Raw genomic sequence first — 15,565 nt, forward strand, 5'->3', positions numbered from 1 at the left:
ATAAATTGCTTCAAATTCTACCGCTCATCCTATGGTTCTTGGTCACGAATCACTATAGATTATTTAACATAACGGACAAAGTCTCTTCAAAAACTGACCACTTGACATACTCTGCAGAGGGAAGTAAAATGAGCCAACTCTACGGACGGCACGTGTCAATACTGATCACGTTTACAAATGCATTTCCCCTGTGATCCAGCAATCTCATCTGACAGAGTCACACTGAAGCTGTCTGCTCGCCGGGCAGCAGCCCCACCTCCACCCCAAGGTGCAGGTCTGCAGCGGGGCGCGGGTGCTGGGGCCGAATTCTTTCACCTCAGAGTCTGGAAAACTGGCAGCGAAGAGCCTCGAAGCAGCCCCTGCAGTCTCCTGAGGAAACCCGGCTGCTTCCCGCCTCAGGCAGGCAGCCACGTGCCCGCGGGGAAGCCGGTCCCGCGCACCGTTGCCAGCGATCGCCCGCAGTTGGCTGTGCTGTTTTTGCATATTACGGCTTTCCTGTACTAAGACATGAAAAATTTCTTTAAAAACGACAAAATGAGGTGAGTAGGGGCCTCTGTAAGTTCCATTTAAGATTTTCCGAACTCAGCGTGCTTCACAGACACGCTACTGAGGCTTCAAATGAAAAGTACGATGTGCTTTAAGTCCCCAGGGCTCGCCACAAGAAATGAAGGAAAGTACCTCGCTGGTAGGTAGCTACAGGTCCCATATATCGCGGAGCACATTCAGTGGAAAACCCTATAACGAATCACATCAGATGACAAAATGAGAAGCAGCATGATGTAGGGCCAGAAGAATGGGGCTGAGTCTTAGGTCTTGGGAAGGGAGAGTTGACTCCCTACTAAACAGAAAACGCAGACGCCGCGGGCACCGCAGTCGCACTCCCGGAGACACGTGGCTTTCCCGCGCGCCCACCTTGGGGGCGGGGAAGAACCCGGATGGAACCGCCTATGCAGCCGGGACCCCCCACCGCCTTGGAATGGCAGCGCGGGGCGGAGTTGCCCTGCTCTTCGTGATCTGATTGGTTTGTCTCCGCGGTCTCCTCCTCACGATTAGACACTCCCGGTGCCAGTCACAGAGCGTTGCTGGCCTCTGAGGTTGCTGCAGAAGGAGAAGGCGTAGACGTCTGACTGGAGCCGCGGCGTCTTACCTTTCAGCGGTGTGGTCCTGCGCTCCGAACCTGTCGCGGGCTTCTGGGCTGCGGGGCCTGGAAGGAGGCGTGTCGAGGCAGCTCGAGAGCGACCCGGGGGCGCCTCGGCGTTCCCCTTGTCATCCCACTCTGCGCCATGTCGTGGATGTACAGGAGGTGAAGGGGGCGAAGGGGGTGGGGCTCCGGGGCTAACGGCCTCGAGGCGTCCCCGGACGAACCTGACCTTCCCCGCGTTCCCTCCGCGTTCCCCGTGCGATCTGTGCAGCTCGTATTCGTTCGGCCGGTCGCTCCTGTGGCCGCCGGAGAAATCAATGCGTTGTCTTGGGTGGCGAGTCGAGGCTGCTCAGTCAGTTCCGAGCCAGAGCCTTGGGAAATCTCTGTCACGGACTGTGGGGGCTCTGGGGCTCAAAGCTTCTGGGGCCGTGCTTTATTCAACAAAACATCCATTAGATGCCCACTGTGCGCTCGGCATTGTGCTCGGAATAGAGCGCCCAGTAAGACAGCCCCTGTCCCCAGTTAGCTGTTTACGCGTATTTAGAGGAACTGAGAGAGAGACGCGCGACTTGCAAGAAAAACGCAGGGCAAATAGCGACTGTCTGTTCTTAAGAGAATGGAAACTTCCTAGAATCCCCCAACAGACTTCCCCTCACTTTTCCTTGTCCAAATTGGTTTTCTTATCCATTCGTGAAACAGTTACCTATAAGGGTGTTGGAGTTACCTTGAAACCAACGAGGGGGATGGGTAAGGGAGGCTTGAGGTCAGTTTCCCATGATGGCATGGTTTGGATACCTGAATAAAATAAGTATGCTGTTCGAAGGGAATTAAAGTAAGGGATGCTGGATGTATTATCTGAAAAGATATAAACATCTTCATGTATAATAATAGTAGTAGTGTTTTTTTTTTTTGAGACAGTCTCACACTGTTGCCCGGGCTAGAGTGAGTGCCGTCGAGTGAGCCTAGCTCACAGCAACCTCAAACTCCTGGGCTCAAGCGATCCTCCTGCCTCAGCCTCCAGAGTAGCTGGGACTACAGGCATGTGCCACCATGTCTGGCTAACTTTTCCTATATATTTTTAGTTGACCAATTAATTTCTTTCTATTTTTAGCAGAGACAGGTCTCGCTCTTGCTTAGGCTGGTTTCGAACTCCTGATCTTGAGCGATACTCCCGCCTCGGCCTCCCAGAGTGCTAGGATTACAGGCGTGAGTAACCAGCATCCGGCTGATAGTTTTATTTTTTGAAGTCTCTTCTAGCTTAATCCCCATTGAAATTTTGGCACATAATTGTAGTTATAGACGTTATACACATTTTAATTTATATAAATGATTTTCACCAAGAAAAAATTATGAACCTTTATTGGGTTTTTCATTTTGAATAACATGTGGGGATAGAAGAGCTAGTATTGAATATTCCTAGAAGCCTTCCCCACTCACACGATATCTTGTTTTAACCAGAGTAACTATTAATCTGTTTACAGTGATTTCTGTGTAAGATTTTATTTTCTGAAATAAAGTGTAAGAAAACTCCTGGCTTATAAATACTGGTATTCTCTTTAGAAATGCTTGGTTAAATATTGTATTTTTTTCTGTCTTTTTTTTTTTTTTTTCATTAGGGAGCCTTTTTGGAAGTACTTGCAGACTGTTCAGTATGCAGCCCATGCAAATTTTCCACGCCACTCATATCCAACTTTTTTCCCACACTTTGAATTCCAAGATATTATTCCTCCAGATGACTTCCTAACTAGTGATGAAGAGCTAGATTCAGTTTTATTTGGAACTTTGAGATGTCGTGTGGTTGGACTGCGCTATTACACAGGAGTAGTGAGTATAACAGTAGATAGATACTAAGTTAAGTTATATTTGTGATATTAATGTAGAAAATAAGAATTAGAAGGTGATATGTACAGTTAATATTTATTTTACTTTAAGTAATTAAAATATATGTAGACAAGAGATAACAAATACCTGAACTACTTTAATATTCTTTTACATTTATTTCATGTTTACAATATGCAAAGCACTTTTGCCTGCACTGTCATTTGCTCCCTACGATAACTCTGAGGTAGGTAGGGCATCTATTCTCTTTCTGTAACTAAGGAACTGAAGGTCTGGAATATTATAAGATTTGCCCAATATGCATGGACACTATATGGTAAATTTTGGAGATGACTTCCAAGTCTACTGCTTTCTGTACTTCTGCCCCTCAGCACATTTTTCACTTTAATATTTTTAATTTAGGAAAATCCTACTAGGTAAGGGAATTGTCTATTTTTAAACTTTTTTTTTTTTTTTTGGTAATAACATTCTCCACCTTTTCTTCCTGTATCTATCGTTGTGTATCTCTCTGTTCTCTGCATTGTGTGTATGGTCACGAAAGAGAGACAGTTTGAGAATATATGTAACTTTCTCTGGTTAATAGTTGTCTTTGTCATAGTCATCTAATGTGCCTCTGTGTTATTTAGAAAAACCTCTAATTTTATTTAATTTATTAAGAAGAATTTCAAACATGCACAATAAACTTCTATATATTCATGGTCCAGATTAAACAGTTAACAAATTTTTCTACATTTGCTTCATCCTTTCTTTTTTCTTGCTGACTAAAGTAAATCCCAAATTTATTATTTTATATTCATGTGATTCAGTATGTATCTATAAAAACATACAGACATTACCTTACATGTCATTTTCATACTTAAAATTAATAATAATTCCTTATAGCATTTAATAACTAATCCATAATTGGATTTTCTTGATTTTTTTAAAAACATTCCTTTACAGTTGATTTTTTGAAATCAGGATCAAAATAAAGTTCATGCCTTATTTTAGTTATTATGGGATATAAAGCCCTTCCCCTCAACACCTTGTTTTATGTTATTGGTTTGTTGTAAAAATCGGGTCTGTTGTTTTTCGAAGTATGTGAATTTGTTAGTTCTTCCATGCCCCCATATTTTTCTTATGTTGAAGCTTGTCAAATCATTTTTTTAATTGTCTGAAGCATACTCAGTAGGAGATTCCTTGGGAAAGAGTTCCATGTTCTGGATTTGTCTAGTCTTTCTCCCATATTTTCTTTATGTTGAAGCATCTCACATTGTTTTGTGATTGTCTAAAATGTGTTATCTAAGTGGGAGATTCCTTATAAAGAAACAATGTATCCTAAGTTTTTGTATGTTCATAATTATAGCATTTTATACTTGATGGGCAGTTTGGCTGAATATAAAATTCTTGTCTCAAATTTTCTCTCCATAGCTTAATGTTTCATAAAATGTTGGTAGAATTCTCATCCCAATATGATTTTCTCTCCCACTTAAGTGAATTGGAATTATTTTTGCCAGATAACTAAAGCCCAATAGTTTCACCATGGTATATCTTAAGTATTGACCATTCTGTAAATTTGTTTTCTTCTAATTCAGACAATTTTCTGGAATTATAGTTTTAAATGTTTGCTTTGTTCCAAAGCTTGTTTTTTTCTTCATAGGCTCCATTTTATCTTCCTCTATATTAGATCTCCTCTGTCTATATGTCTGTTAACTTCTTTTGTAATCCTTTTGATCATATTTTTTACACCATTGATTTTTCTTACCATATTTTTCACAGAGTCTGTTAACTCTTGTGTCTCTTTCTACTTTAGTCTTTAATTTTGAAATGGTTTTTCTTTTTTATTCTGTTTTTTTAATAGATTCCTTAAATCTGCCAGTTCTTATTTTGTATCTATCTGTTCTCTAGGTCTCATATCTGTTTTTGAGCTTTTCTATTTCAGATTTGTGCAATTTTTAAAAAAATTAACATTGTTTTCTAAATTATTTTATGCCACTATGAAATATTAGCTCATGGGAGTTACTGATCTTAGAACAATCTCTATGACATTGGTAAACTAATAAAAATGTGTGCTGATTAGAAGTAATTATCACTTATATTTTTATTTTTCAAAATGTATATTTTATGAGTAATATTCGTTATTTTCAAATAGCTAAAAAGCATTAAATCTTCCTTAAGTCTACCATCCAGAACCATAACTTATTTATCTTCTATACTTTTTTCTGTGAACATATGCATGTAAATCAGAATCATATTATATATCAATAAAAATGAGATAATATTATGCCTATTATGATCACCTTTTTTTATTTTAGCAAAACATTAGGAATATCTTTTCATGTCAGTACAAATCTATGTCATACTTAACAATTTCCTTATTGGTAGACATTTTGGAGTTGATCACTGTTATGAAAAAATACTGTAACAAAAATTGAGATATTATCTTTACATACTTTTCTTATTTTAACTTTTTTCAACTTTATTGAGATCTGGATAAAATGCATATATTTTAAGTGTATGATCTCTAGAGTTTTGACAAAGATATATATCTGATAACCACCCCAATCAAGATACAGATTGTATCCATCACCCTGAAAGTTCTCTTGTATCTTACTATAATCAATTCTCTCTGCTCCTGCCCTGGGCAACCCCCAATGTGATTTCTATCAATTATAGATAAGTTTTGCCTGTTCTAGAACTATATATACGTTGAATCACACAGTAATTTTCGTACAGTAATTTTCATTCTGGCTTCTTTCACTCAGCGTAATTCTGGTACTACTTTGGTCAATTTTGGTTGTTTATATATTTTTAAAACATCCAGTTTATTTAGACTGTCATATTTATTCCCAAAGGTTTGTACATATTAATCCTTTATACTTAAAAATTTTAAACTATGTTTATGGTTATGTTATTGTTTTCATTCTTTGTGTTAATATATTTGTGTCTGTTCTTATATTCTTTTTATTAATTAGGCTTGATAGAGATTTATCTGTCTTATTTCTTTTCAAACAACCTTTCTTGGATTTTTTTATGATTATTTTTCTTCACTTAGTAGTTTTGCTTTTACTCTCTATTCTCAAATTCATTAATGTTCTTTTTTTTGGATTCATGATTTTGAGCACTTAATTTTAATTGTTTAATAATGAAATCTTTTAAATATTCTTATAAGTACTGCATATACTTATATATACTAAGATTTGTTATATAGTAGCATTGCTCATTTTTACTGTGGTTTTTCTTTAAAGTGTGTTTTCAGTAAGGTTATAGTTAAATTTTTTATTTCTTGACCTATCAGATTTTACTCCATCAAAGACTTTATTTTATAATAAGGTGGCTTATTTTTTTTTATTCTAAAATACAGTCGTGCTCAGGTGGGACAAAGATAGTATACATAACCTAAACATTTATACCCCCGTAATATGCCGAAATAAAAAAAAATTTAGGCCGGGCGCGGTGGCTCACGCCTGTAATCCTAGCTCTCTGGGAGGCCGAGGCGGGCGGATTGCTCGAGGTCAGGAGTTCAAAACCAGCCTGAGCAAGAGCGAGACCCCGTCTCTACTATAAATAGAAAGAAATTAATTGGCCAACTGATATGTATATAAAAAAAATTAGCCGGGCATGGTGGCGCATGCCTGTAGTCCCAGCTACTCGGGAGGCTGAGGCAGAAGGATCGCTCGAGCCCAGGAGTGTGAGGTTGCTGTGAGCTAGGCTGACGCCACGGCACTCACTCTAGCCTGGGCAACAAAGCGAGACTCTGTCTCAAAAAAAAAAAAAAAAAAAAAAAATTTAAAAATAAAATAAAATAGTCATATGTCACTTAATGATGGGGATACTTTCTGAGAAATGGCTCATTAGGCAATTTCTTCGTTCTGTGAACATCATAGAGTATACTTGAATATACTTACACAAATCTAGATGATGGTATAGCTTAACTACACACCTAGGCTCTATGGTATGGCATGTTGCTCCTAGTCTACAAACCTATACAGCATGGTACTGTACTGAATACTGTAGGCAATTATAACTGTGATAAGTATCTGTGTATCTAAGCATATCTGAACATAAGATATGCTTGTGTATCTAAGCATATCTAAAACTAACAATGCTGTATAAAAGATAAAAAATGATACACCTGTATAGGGCCGCTCCATTATAGTCTTAGGAGACCACCGATATATATGCGTTCTGTCATTATCAAAATGTTATACAGGGCATGACTATATTGTTATGATTAACTGTAATTCTGTCTTTTTGATATTGTTGTATTGAGCTTTTGTTTTTTATATATTTTGTCTTGTTGCTTGGACCATGTTTTTGTTTTTTTTTGTTAGCCTTCATTATTTTGGGCCATGTATATATTCTATTTAAAATTCCAGTAATTAGCTATCATTTGTAATAAATGACAGTCATCTAATTTTAATTAATGGTACTTTATTGTAATAAATGACAATTATGTAATTATCTTATTTGAGATGAAATGTTTAAAAATTGTTAGTTTTTGCTCTGTTTTTTTTTTGTTGTTGTTATATATTTCTAGGATTTACATAACCTCGTTTAAAAAGATCATGCTGAAGGCAGTGGCCAAGGGGTGGTGGGCTGGCAGAGAACAGAGCTTTGCCACATGAAATATCTCCAAAGGGCTAGAGAGGAATATCTGTTTGATATTCTAATTGGTTCAGGTTGTAGTCTCTTGAGTCAGTAGATAGATGTTATGAGAGGTTTGAAGCAACTTTCCTATATCTTTTCAGAAAATTTAAAAAATTGAGATAATGCATATATCATAAAATCCACCATTTTAAAGCATACAGTTGAATCATTTTTAGAATATTCAGTGCAACCTTCCCTACTATCTAGTTTGAGAAACTTTTCATCATTCCAGAAAGAAACCTCCTACCTGTTGGTAGTCACTCCTTGTTATCCACTCTCCTGAGTCTCTGGCCACCACTAATCAGTCTGTTTTCTATTTGTATGGATTTGCCTGTTCTTCACATTTTATGTAAATGGAATCATACAATATGTAGCCTTTGGATCTGGCCTTCAATACTGTCTTTTTGTGTGTGAAATGGGTATTTTCTGGTGCACCAGTTTAATTTCCTTGTTTCTTTTACTATATATTTTGAGTTATTTTTATATGATTGTCTTAGGGACTGCAATTAACATCTTAATTTATAAGAATCTAGTTTGAATAAGTGCCAACTTAATTTCAGTAGTTGGTCAAAACTTTGCTCCTAGATCACTCCATCCTACAACTTTTCTTTGTGCTATTATATAAATTATGTCTTTATATATGTTGTATGCCCATTAACACAGATTTATAATTACAATTTTATCCAGTTGTCTTTTAAATCAGGTAGGAGAAAAAAATTACAAACAAAAATACATTTATACTGTTTCTTATATTTACTTATATATTATCATTACCTGTGCTCTTAATTTCTTCATGTGGATTCAGGCTGTTGTCTAGTGTCCTTTGATTTCAGTCTGAAGAACTTCCTTTAGTATTTCCTATAGGTTGGGTCTGCTAGTGATGGATTTTTTCAGTTTTGGTTTCTCTGGAAATGTCTTAATTTCTCTTTCATTTTTGAAGGGTAGTTTGGTCATATATAAAATTCTTAGTTTTTTCTTCTGGTACTTGGAAAAGTTATCTTACTGCCTTCTGGCCTCCGTGGTTTCTGATGAGAAATCAGATGTTATTTTTACTGAGGATCTCTTATATGTGATGAGTTGCTCCTTTCTTGGTGCTTTCAAGATTCTTTTGATGGTTTGATTACGATGTTTCCAGGTGTGGATCTCTTTGAGTTCATCTTGGAATTTGTTAAGCTTCTTCTTTATGTAGAAAAAAATGTTTTTTGTCAAATTTGGGAAGTTTTTGGTCATAATTTCTTTAAGTATTTTTCTGCCCCTTCTGGTACGTGTGTGTGTGTGTGTGTGTGTGTGTGTGTTGGTATGCTTGATGTTACAAGTCTCTGAGACTTTATGTTTTTTCATTTCTTTCTTTCTATCCTTAACTTTGCTAATTTTTTCTTCTGCCTGCTTAGATCTGCTCTTAAGCCACTCTAGTGAATTTTTTACTTTAGTTTTTATACTTTTTGGCTGTAGACTTTGGTGAGACTTTGTTGTTATGTTTTTAGACATGCATTCTCATGTCTAAAGAAATACTTTGCTTTAGATATTGGAACATATTTAAAATAGCTGGCTTAAATTCTTTTTCTCATATATCTGACATCTGTACTTTCTTAGGGACTGTTGATATTGATTGCTTTTTTTCTTGTTTATTGACCATACTTTCTCATTTCTTTTCATGCTTTGTACCTTTTTCTTGAAAAGTGGACATTTTAAATAATGTGGCAACTGGAAATCAGATTCTCCTTTCTTCCCAGGGTTGTTGTGGCTGATTTAGGTGATTAGTGTTTGTTTCTTGGTGACTTTTCTGAATTAATTGTATAAAATCTGTTCTGTATTGTATGGTCACTGAAGTCTGTACTTGGTTAGCTTAGTGGTCAGCTAATGATTGTACTGGAACAAATAAATCTCCCAGTCTTTGCGGAGACTCTCTGTGTGCTGGGGCATTCCTTCAGCACTCTAAGGCAGTTGACTGCTTTTAACTTTCATGTTCTACTAGCTAAATGCTACAAGTTTAGCCAGAAATGAGAGCTTAGGACCTTCTTAAGTCTTTCCTGAGAATGTGTACAGCCCTGGTCATGCATACAGCACTGTGTTTGCTTATGGTCTTCTAGATTTACAGAATTATATTGGAGCTTTGCAAAGACCTTAATGACATCTTATTCCTCAGCTTTTCCTAATATCCTTTTTGTTTTTCTGATGTTTGCTCCAAATGTTATTCATTGTCTTATGCAGCCATGAAATTAAAATACTTGCCAGTAAAATTGTTTTTGACAAACATCTGTCCAAGCGAGAAGTATTTTGTACTAGATGAGCTCAGAGGTAAATATAGCCAGTCTTTTAAATGGGGTCTTCTAGGAAACCTCCAGACAGGTCAGCTAATGACAGCTCTTTGGGAATTAATTTTTGAAAGAGCTAGAACTCCGTTCTGTTCTTTCTGGTGACTGCCAGGCTGTATCTAGAATCCCAGCAGGCTATTATTTTTAAAGGTTACTATGTAGCTGGAGAGCTGGGGATGGGACTAGGGTACTAATATTCATCTATCTTTCTTTCTTTTCTTTCTCTGGTCTCACTCTGTTACCAGAGCTAGAGTGCAGTGGTGTCTTCATAGATCATTGCAACCTCAAACTTCTGGGCTCAGGCAATCTTCCTGGTTCAGCCACTGGAGTAGTTGGGACTATAGGTCTGCATCACCATTCCTGGCTAATTTTTCTGTTTTTTTGTAGAGATGGAAGTTTCACTATGTTGCTCAGGTTGGTTTCGAACTCTGGCCTCAAGCAGTCCTCCTGCCTTGGGCTTCCAAAGTTCTAGGATTACTGGCATAAGCCACCATGCCTGATCTCAGCCATTTTTTCTTGAATAAACAGTCTACAAATTTCTGCAAGCCTTGTTTAGTTCCTAGAATTCTAAAAAAGTTGATAATGACTATTTTTGCTAGGTTTTTTACTGCTTTTACTGAGGAGAGAATTTTTGAAAGTTCTTACTCTTCCATCTTTGATTATGTTGCCCTCATATAGAATGGCATGAGTTGAAGGCTGGACATACTTTTTATTATTCCAGTTCCATCATGGGTTATAAATGCCTCCTCCACTCCCATTTTTTAATATTCTGGAAAATTCAGGATCAGGAACCAGCCTGCCTCGAGTCAGTTCCTAGCTTTGCTACCTATTAGCTTTGTGACCTTGGGCAAGTTACTTAACTTCTCTGTGCTTTAGTTTCTTCATTTGTAAAATGGGAATGATGGTAGTGTCTCCCAATAGGGTTATGAGATTTAGAAAGTCAGTCTATGTTAGAAAGTCAGTCTATGTAATGTACTTAGACCCATGCTTAGCACATAGTAAGCACTCAATAAAGGTTAGCTATTTTTCAAAAGTTATAATGTTGAAAATTTTAGATACTATGAATTTGCTAATTTAGATTTGTACTTTTTACATTTCAAGGATTTGTTAACTTCCTAGTGAATACAGATTAGAAAAGTAATATTAAAAATCATTGTAAACTATATATTTCTATAGTTTGATTCCAAGAAATTTTATTATTGTTATATGCAGTGTTTACCAGTAACATTAAAAAATGAATGGAAATTCCAGAAAAAATATGGTAAGGTTGTTGTCTGTTAATTATTTAAAATGTTATTATGTGTTTATCATTTTATTAGGTTAATAATAATGAAATGGTTGCATTACAACGAGAGCCTAATAACTCCTATGATAAAAATGCAATTAAAGTAAACAATGTGAATGGAAATCAAGTTGGCTATTTAAAGAAAGATCATGCAGCTGCTTTGGCCTATATCATGGACAATAAGTTGGCACAAATTGAAGGGTAATGTACTTTCATAGTTTAATATTGTGAATTATAGTCATCTTTGAATTTGTTAGGCCTTCTTGTTAATGCCTATAGAGGTGTTCTGACAACTTTTATCACTTTACCTTTGATGTGTGTTCAATTTAAACATTTTGATTTTCCTCTAATCTGCCTCCACTACCTCAGCCATCAAACAGTTATCCTCTCATTTTCCTATTGAATTGTTACTTTGGAGAATAATAGACTTTGATTCATTTGTTAGGAAGTACACTCCATCTATCTAAGCCTTTTGATACCTAGTTTTAGGAGTTAGGTAGTCTGTGATGAGATGTATGTGAGTTTTATTTTGCCTCCACAGTGTTTTAGAAATTTTTTCCTTCATTTCCAATATTGAAATATCTAGATGTTCTATATTTTACACATATTGTTTCCCTAAATATAAAATTTATTTACTAAGATTTTTCTCTTAACAAATGGAAGATCTGACAATGGTGGACCCTCATTTCCATATGACATCAGTTGAATGAAACTGAGTAGTAGCTGTCTCCATAGGTAGGGCATATGCTCTCCCAGTTCTACCACCTCTTCCTTTCTTTTTTCAAACTCAGGTCTCCTCTCAGTTACCTTTTTCTCTTTTAGGAATTTGTATTTGTGATCTCCATTTAAGTTTTTGAAATGTTTGGGATCTTCATATCCTAATCCCAATGTTTATAATATTCATATCCTAATCCTAGGTGAGTTTGGAATATAAAATAAATGCTCAGTATTGTCTCACTGTGTTTTCTCCTTTTTCAATTCAAGTTTTTCAGATATTGAGAATAAACTTTTAGTGAATCCTGGATTAGAAATAGTTCTTGTAAGTTATTCCCCATCCTCCCAGCAAATGAATTATTATCCTCAGTGATTCTTGTTAGCCAAAGCTCTACCCTCTCAATGTAACTTACTTTTTTTTTCTTATCTTACAATCTTGTTTACAGGCTCTCCTTGTAATTTAAAATTGCTTTATTCCATCTCAGTTTCTTTTGGCATTCTGCTCCTAAAAATGACCCTTTTCTTCTGATTGTTGATAATTCTTATTCCTTATCCTTTTTCTTTCCTTTAAGTCTGCCCAACCAGTTGCTTCTTATTTTACTTCCATGCAAAATTTGAATGGTACCTGTAGAATATTTAACAGAATTTTAATGGGGGTAAAAAATAACACTTCTAATTTCCCATTTTTTTCCTCTCCTAAATATAATAGGGTAGTTCCTTTTGGTGCAAACAATGCTTTTACCATGCCTCTGCATATGACTTTTTGGGGAAAAGAAGAAAATAGAAAAGCGGTTTTAGATCATTTGAAGAAACATGGATTGAAATTGGGTTCTGCACCAAAAAGTAAGTTTAGGGTTTAACTTAAAATAATTTTGATATTATAAGATGCAGGGATTGTAAAACATTTCATCTCTGTTTGAATTTGTTTGGCCACATGAATTTGTACTGAAGACTCCCAAGTTATAACATTTCTTCTAGAGTCTTTTTGAGGAAATGTCTGATTTTTCCTTTTGCCTTTATTTTGAAATAACTATAAATTTACACATACAAAAGTATAAAGGGAGATCACATATACCCTCTCCTAATTTTCCCTAGGGATAACACCAGGAAATCCCTGATTTTAGACATTATTTTTGATAAATTTTAGACAAAAAGTTAATGAGTAAGGATTATTTATTTGGGAAGAGTTTAGAATTCTACATTCTAAAATGTAAAATTATTTTAATAATGTGTTTTTTTGAAATATTTTAGGATTTAGTTTTTAAGAAAACTTAAAATGTATTATAAACTTTTTAATGCAGTGCATTATATAAATTTTAAAAGCTACTTATTAAAAGATAAACCTATTTCACTTGATGATTTTATTCTTTCCATTTTGTAAATTATAACTTTAGGATACAGTTTGGAAAGTGGTTGGGGCTCTGGAAGAGCTGGACCAAGCTATAGTATGCCAGGACATGCGGCAGTACAGATGACAACTGAACAGGTGTACTTCTCTTTTATTTTGTAATCTAAAAGTGAATTTTAAATGTTGAAAGTTTGTGTTTAAAAGAATAGAGTAAATATGTATGTATGTGCTGGTATTAGTGATCTTATATTAAGTTGTAATGAAACATGTTGTAGAATAAATATTTGTAAACATTTATGTCAAAAGCAGTGGTAAGAAATCTATACATTAAAAAAATTTATACATACATAAAAACACATTACTGTATTTGCATGATATATCTTTGTATTTGAAATTTTTAAAATGTTTAAGTTGTAATTTAAAAAAAATTTAAGGAGTACTGTGGCATGTACCTGTAGTCTGGTTACTCAGGCAGCTGAGGTGAGAATAGTTCTAGGCCAGCATGGGCAATATAGCAAGACCCCATCACTAAAATTAAGTAAATTAATTTTTAAAAAATCGAAGCTTAAAACTTATTGTTGCTCCTTTCAGTAAGTTTGCAAATGCCTTGCTAAAAGTTAACTCCAAATCTTTGGAATTATTGTAGTTTTTACTTTGTCATATTTGTAATCTAGGAGCCTTTTAATGCTGAGTTACTTTGAAAAAATGTATATAAAATAAATTAACGAAGATCAATTTAAAAATAACATCAAAACTTTTTTTTTTGATGTCTGTCTATAACCACCGGTGCTAGTTCTTTTATCTACTAATTGTAATTATCATATTTCTTCTGCTTATTGTTAGAAGGACTCGAGCCTGTGTCTGGTGGGTAAACCCCAGGTTAACACTCCTAATTTTTTAGATGTAATTGCTTTCTTCTGGGCTGCTGCTATGTATTCCAGTGTTAATTTACAAAATTGTCTATAATACATATATAGAGATACAGATTTGGACTAGCTCAACTTAAGTAGCCAACTAGATTAGTATAATAATGAAATCATCCTAATATTTTATAGCACATAGCAAGTTCCTTATTGCAGTAATAATAAATGAAATCTCATTGACTTGAAAAAGAGTGAAATACACCTGTAGGACTGACAAAATAGTTTGAATACAACTAATAGAATCACAGAATTTTAATGGCAGAAGGAACCTTAGACATAATCTAAATTTAGTTCATCCCTTTCATTTTACAGGAATAAGATACAGGGCCATAAAGGTTAAGTGTCTTGCTCAAACTTACGTATAGGCTTATTTGTAACAGAACTGTGACTAAAACCCAGGACTTAAAACTCTTTTTTCTGTATTCTTTCAAATATAATACAGTTACCTCTTAAATCTAAAGCATCTACTTTCAATGAGCAGGGTAGTGTCTCAGAGAGTTAATGTATTTCATGTGCCTTTTGGCTTTTGACTCTTTTAGTTAACTGAATGATTTGAAATCTCTGAAGTAGGTACAATTATTATTTTAATTGGTTTGTTTCATGTTTCTTATTGCTGTTTATTGTAGCTTAAAACAGAATTTGACAAATTGTTTGAAGATTTAAAAGAAGATGATAAAACTCATGAAATGGAACCAGCTGAGGTATTGAGCCAATATTTTCTATTTAAAACTATTCAAAATTTTAAAATACGCTAATAATCTATACTTGTTTTTTAAGCACAAAATCAACCTTTTCATATTCTGCATGTGAAAAAGGAAAGGGCTTACTGTATTTCTCTTTGTGACATTTTATTTATAGGCTATTGAAACACCATTGCTTCCACATCAAAAACAAGCTCTAGCTTGGATGGTTTCACGAGAAAACAGTAAAGAACTTCCACCATTCTGGGAACAGCGAAATGACTTATATTATAATACAATAACAAATTTTTCTGAGAAGGACCGACCAGAAAATGTCCATGGAGGGATTTTAGCTGATGATATGGGTTTGGTAATTATTTTTTTCTTTAATAAAATCTTATTTTGTGATTATGATTTTGTAGAGAGTAATTTGAAGTAGAAAGAGATAGGAATATGTTGGTGCCAGTTTGGGATTAGATTTTACTTTCACTGTAGAACACAGTTTTTCCTATAGTTTTCACTTAAAATAATGTTAAACGTTTTGTTTGGTTAAAATGCAATTAAAATAATTAGGAAGCAGTAATGTGAAAAATGTGTTTCTCCATTTTCTTTGCTTTTTGAAATTTAGGGTAAACTGTCTTTCATGGGTTTTCTTTTAAACAGTAAAGATAAAACAGTGTTATGTGGAGTT

General features: G+C 35.0%; 1 protein-coding gene across 5 annotated transcripts in view; it reads left to right on the top strand.

Moving 5' to 3' along the window:
• The first annotated feature begins 1,067 nt into the window (after nt 1–1,067).
• HLTF (helicase like transcription factor) overlaps nt 1,068–15,565 on the top strand; it is a 53,020-nt gene continuing 38,522 nt past the window's right edge. For all 5 annotated transcript variants that reach the window (XM_012782826.2, XM_012782827.2, XM_020285844.2 and 2 more), the window contains exons 1-7: nt 1,068–1,303; nt 2,758–2,965; nt 11,244–11,410; nt 12,633–12,766; nt 13,318–13,409; nt 14,821–14,895; nt 15,053–15,244. In XM_012782826.2, the coding sequence (XP_012638280.1) occupies nt 1,284–1,303; nt 2,758–2,965; nt 11,244–11,410; nt 12,633–12,766; nt 13,318–13,409; nt 14,821–14,895; nt 15,053–15,244 (888 nt within the window). In that variant the 5' untranslated portion in view covers nt 1,068–1,283. The remainder of the gene's footprint in view (nt 1,304–2,757; nt 2,966–11,243; nt 11,411–12,632; nt 12,767–13,317; nt 13,410–14,820; nt 14,896–15,052; nt 15,245–15,565) is intronic.

This window comes from Microcebus murinus, chromosome 1 (assembly GCF_040939455.1).
Source record: "Microcebus murinus isolate Inina chromosome 1, M.murinus_Inina_mat1.0, whole genome shotgun sequence".
Taxonomy (NCBI): Eukaryota; Metazoa; Chordata; class Mammalia; order Primates; family Cheirogaleidae; genus Microcebus; species Microcebus murinus.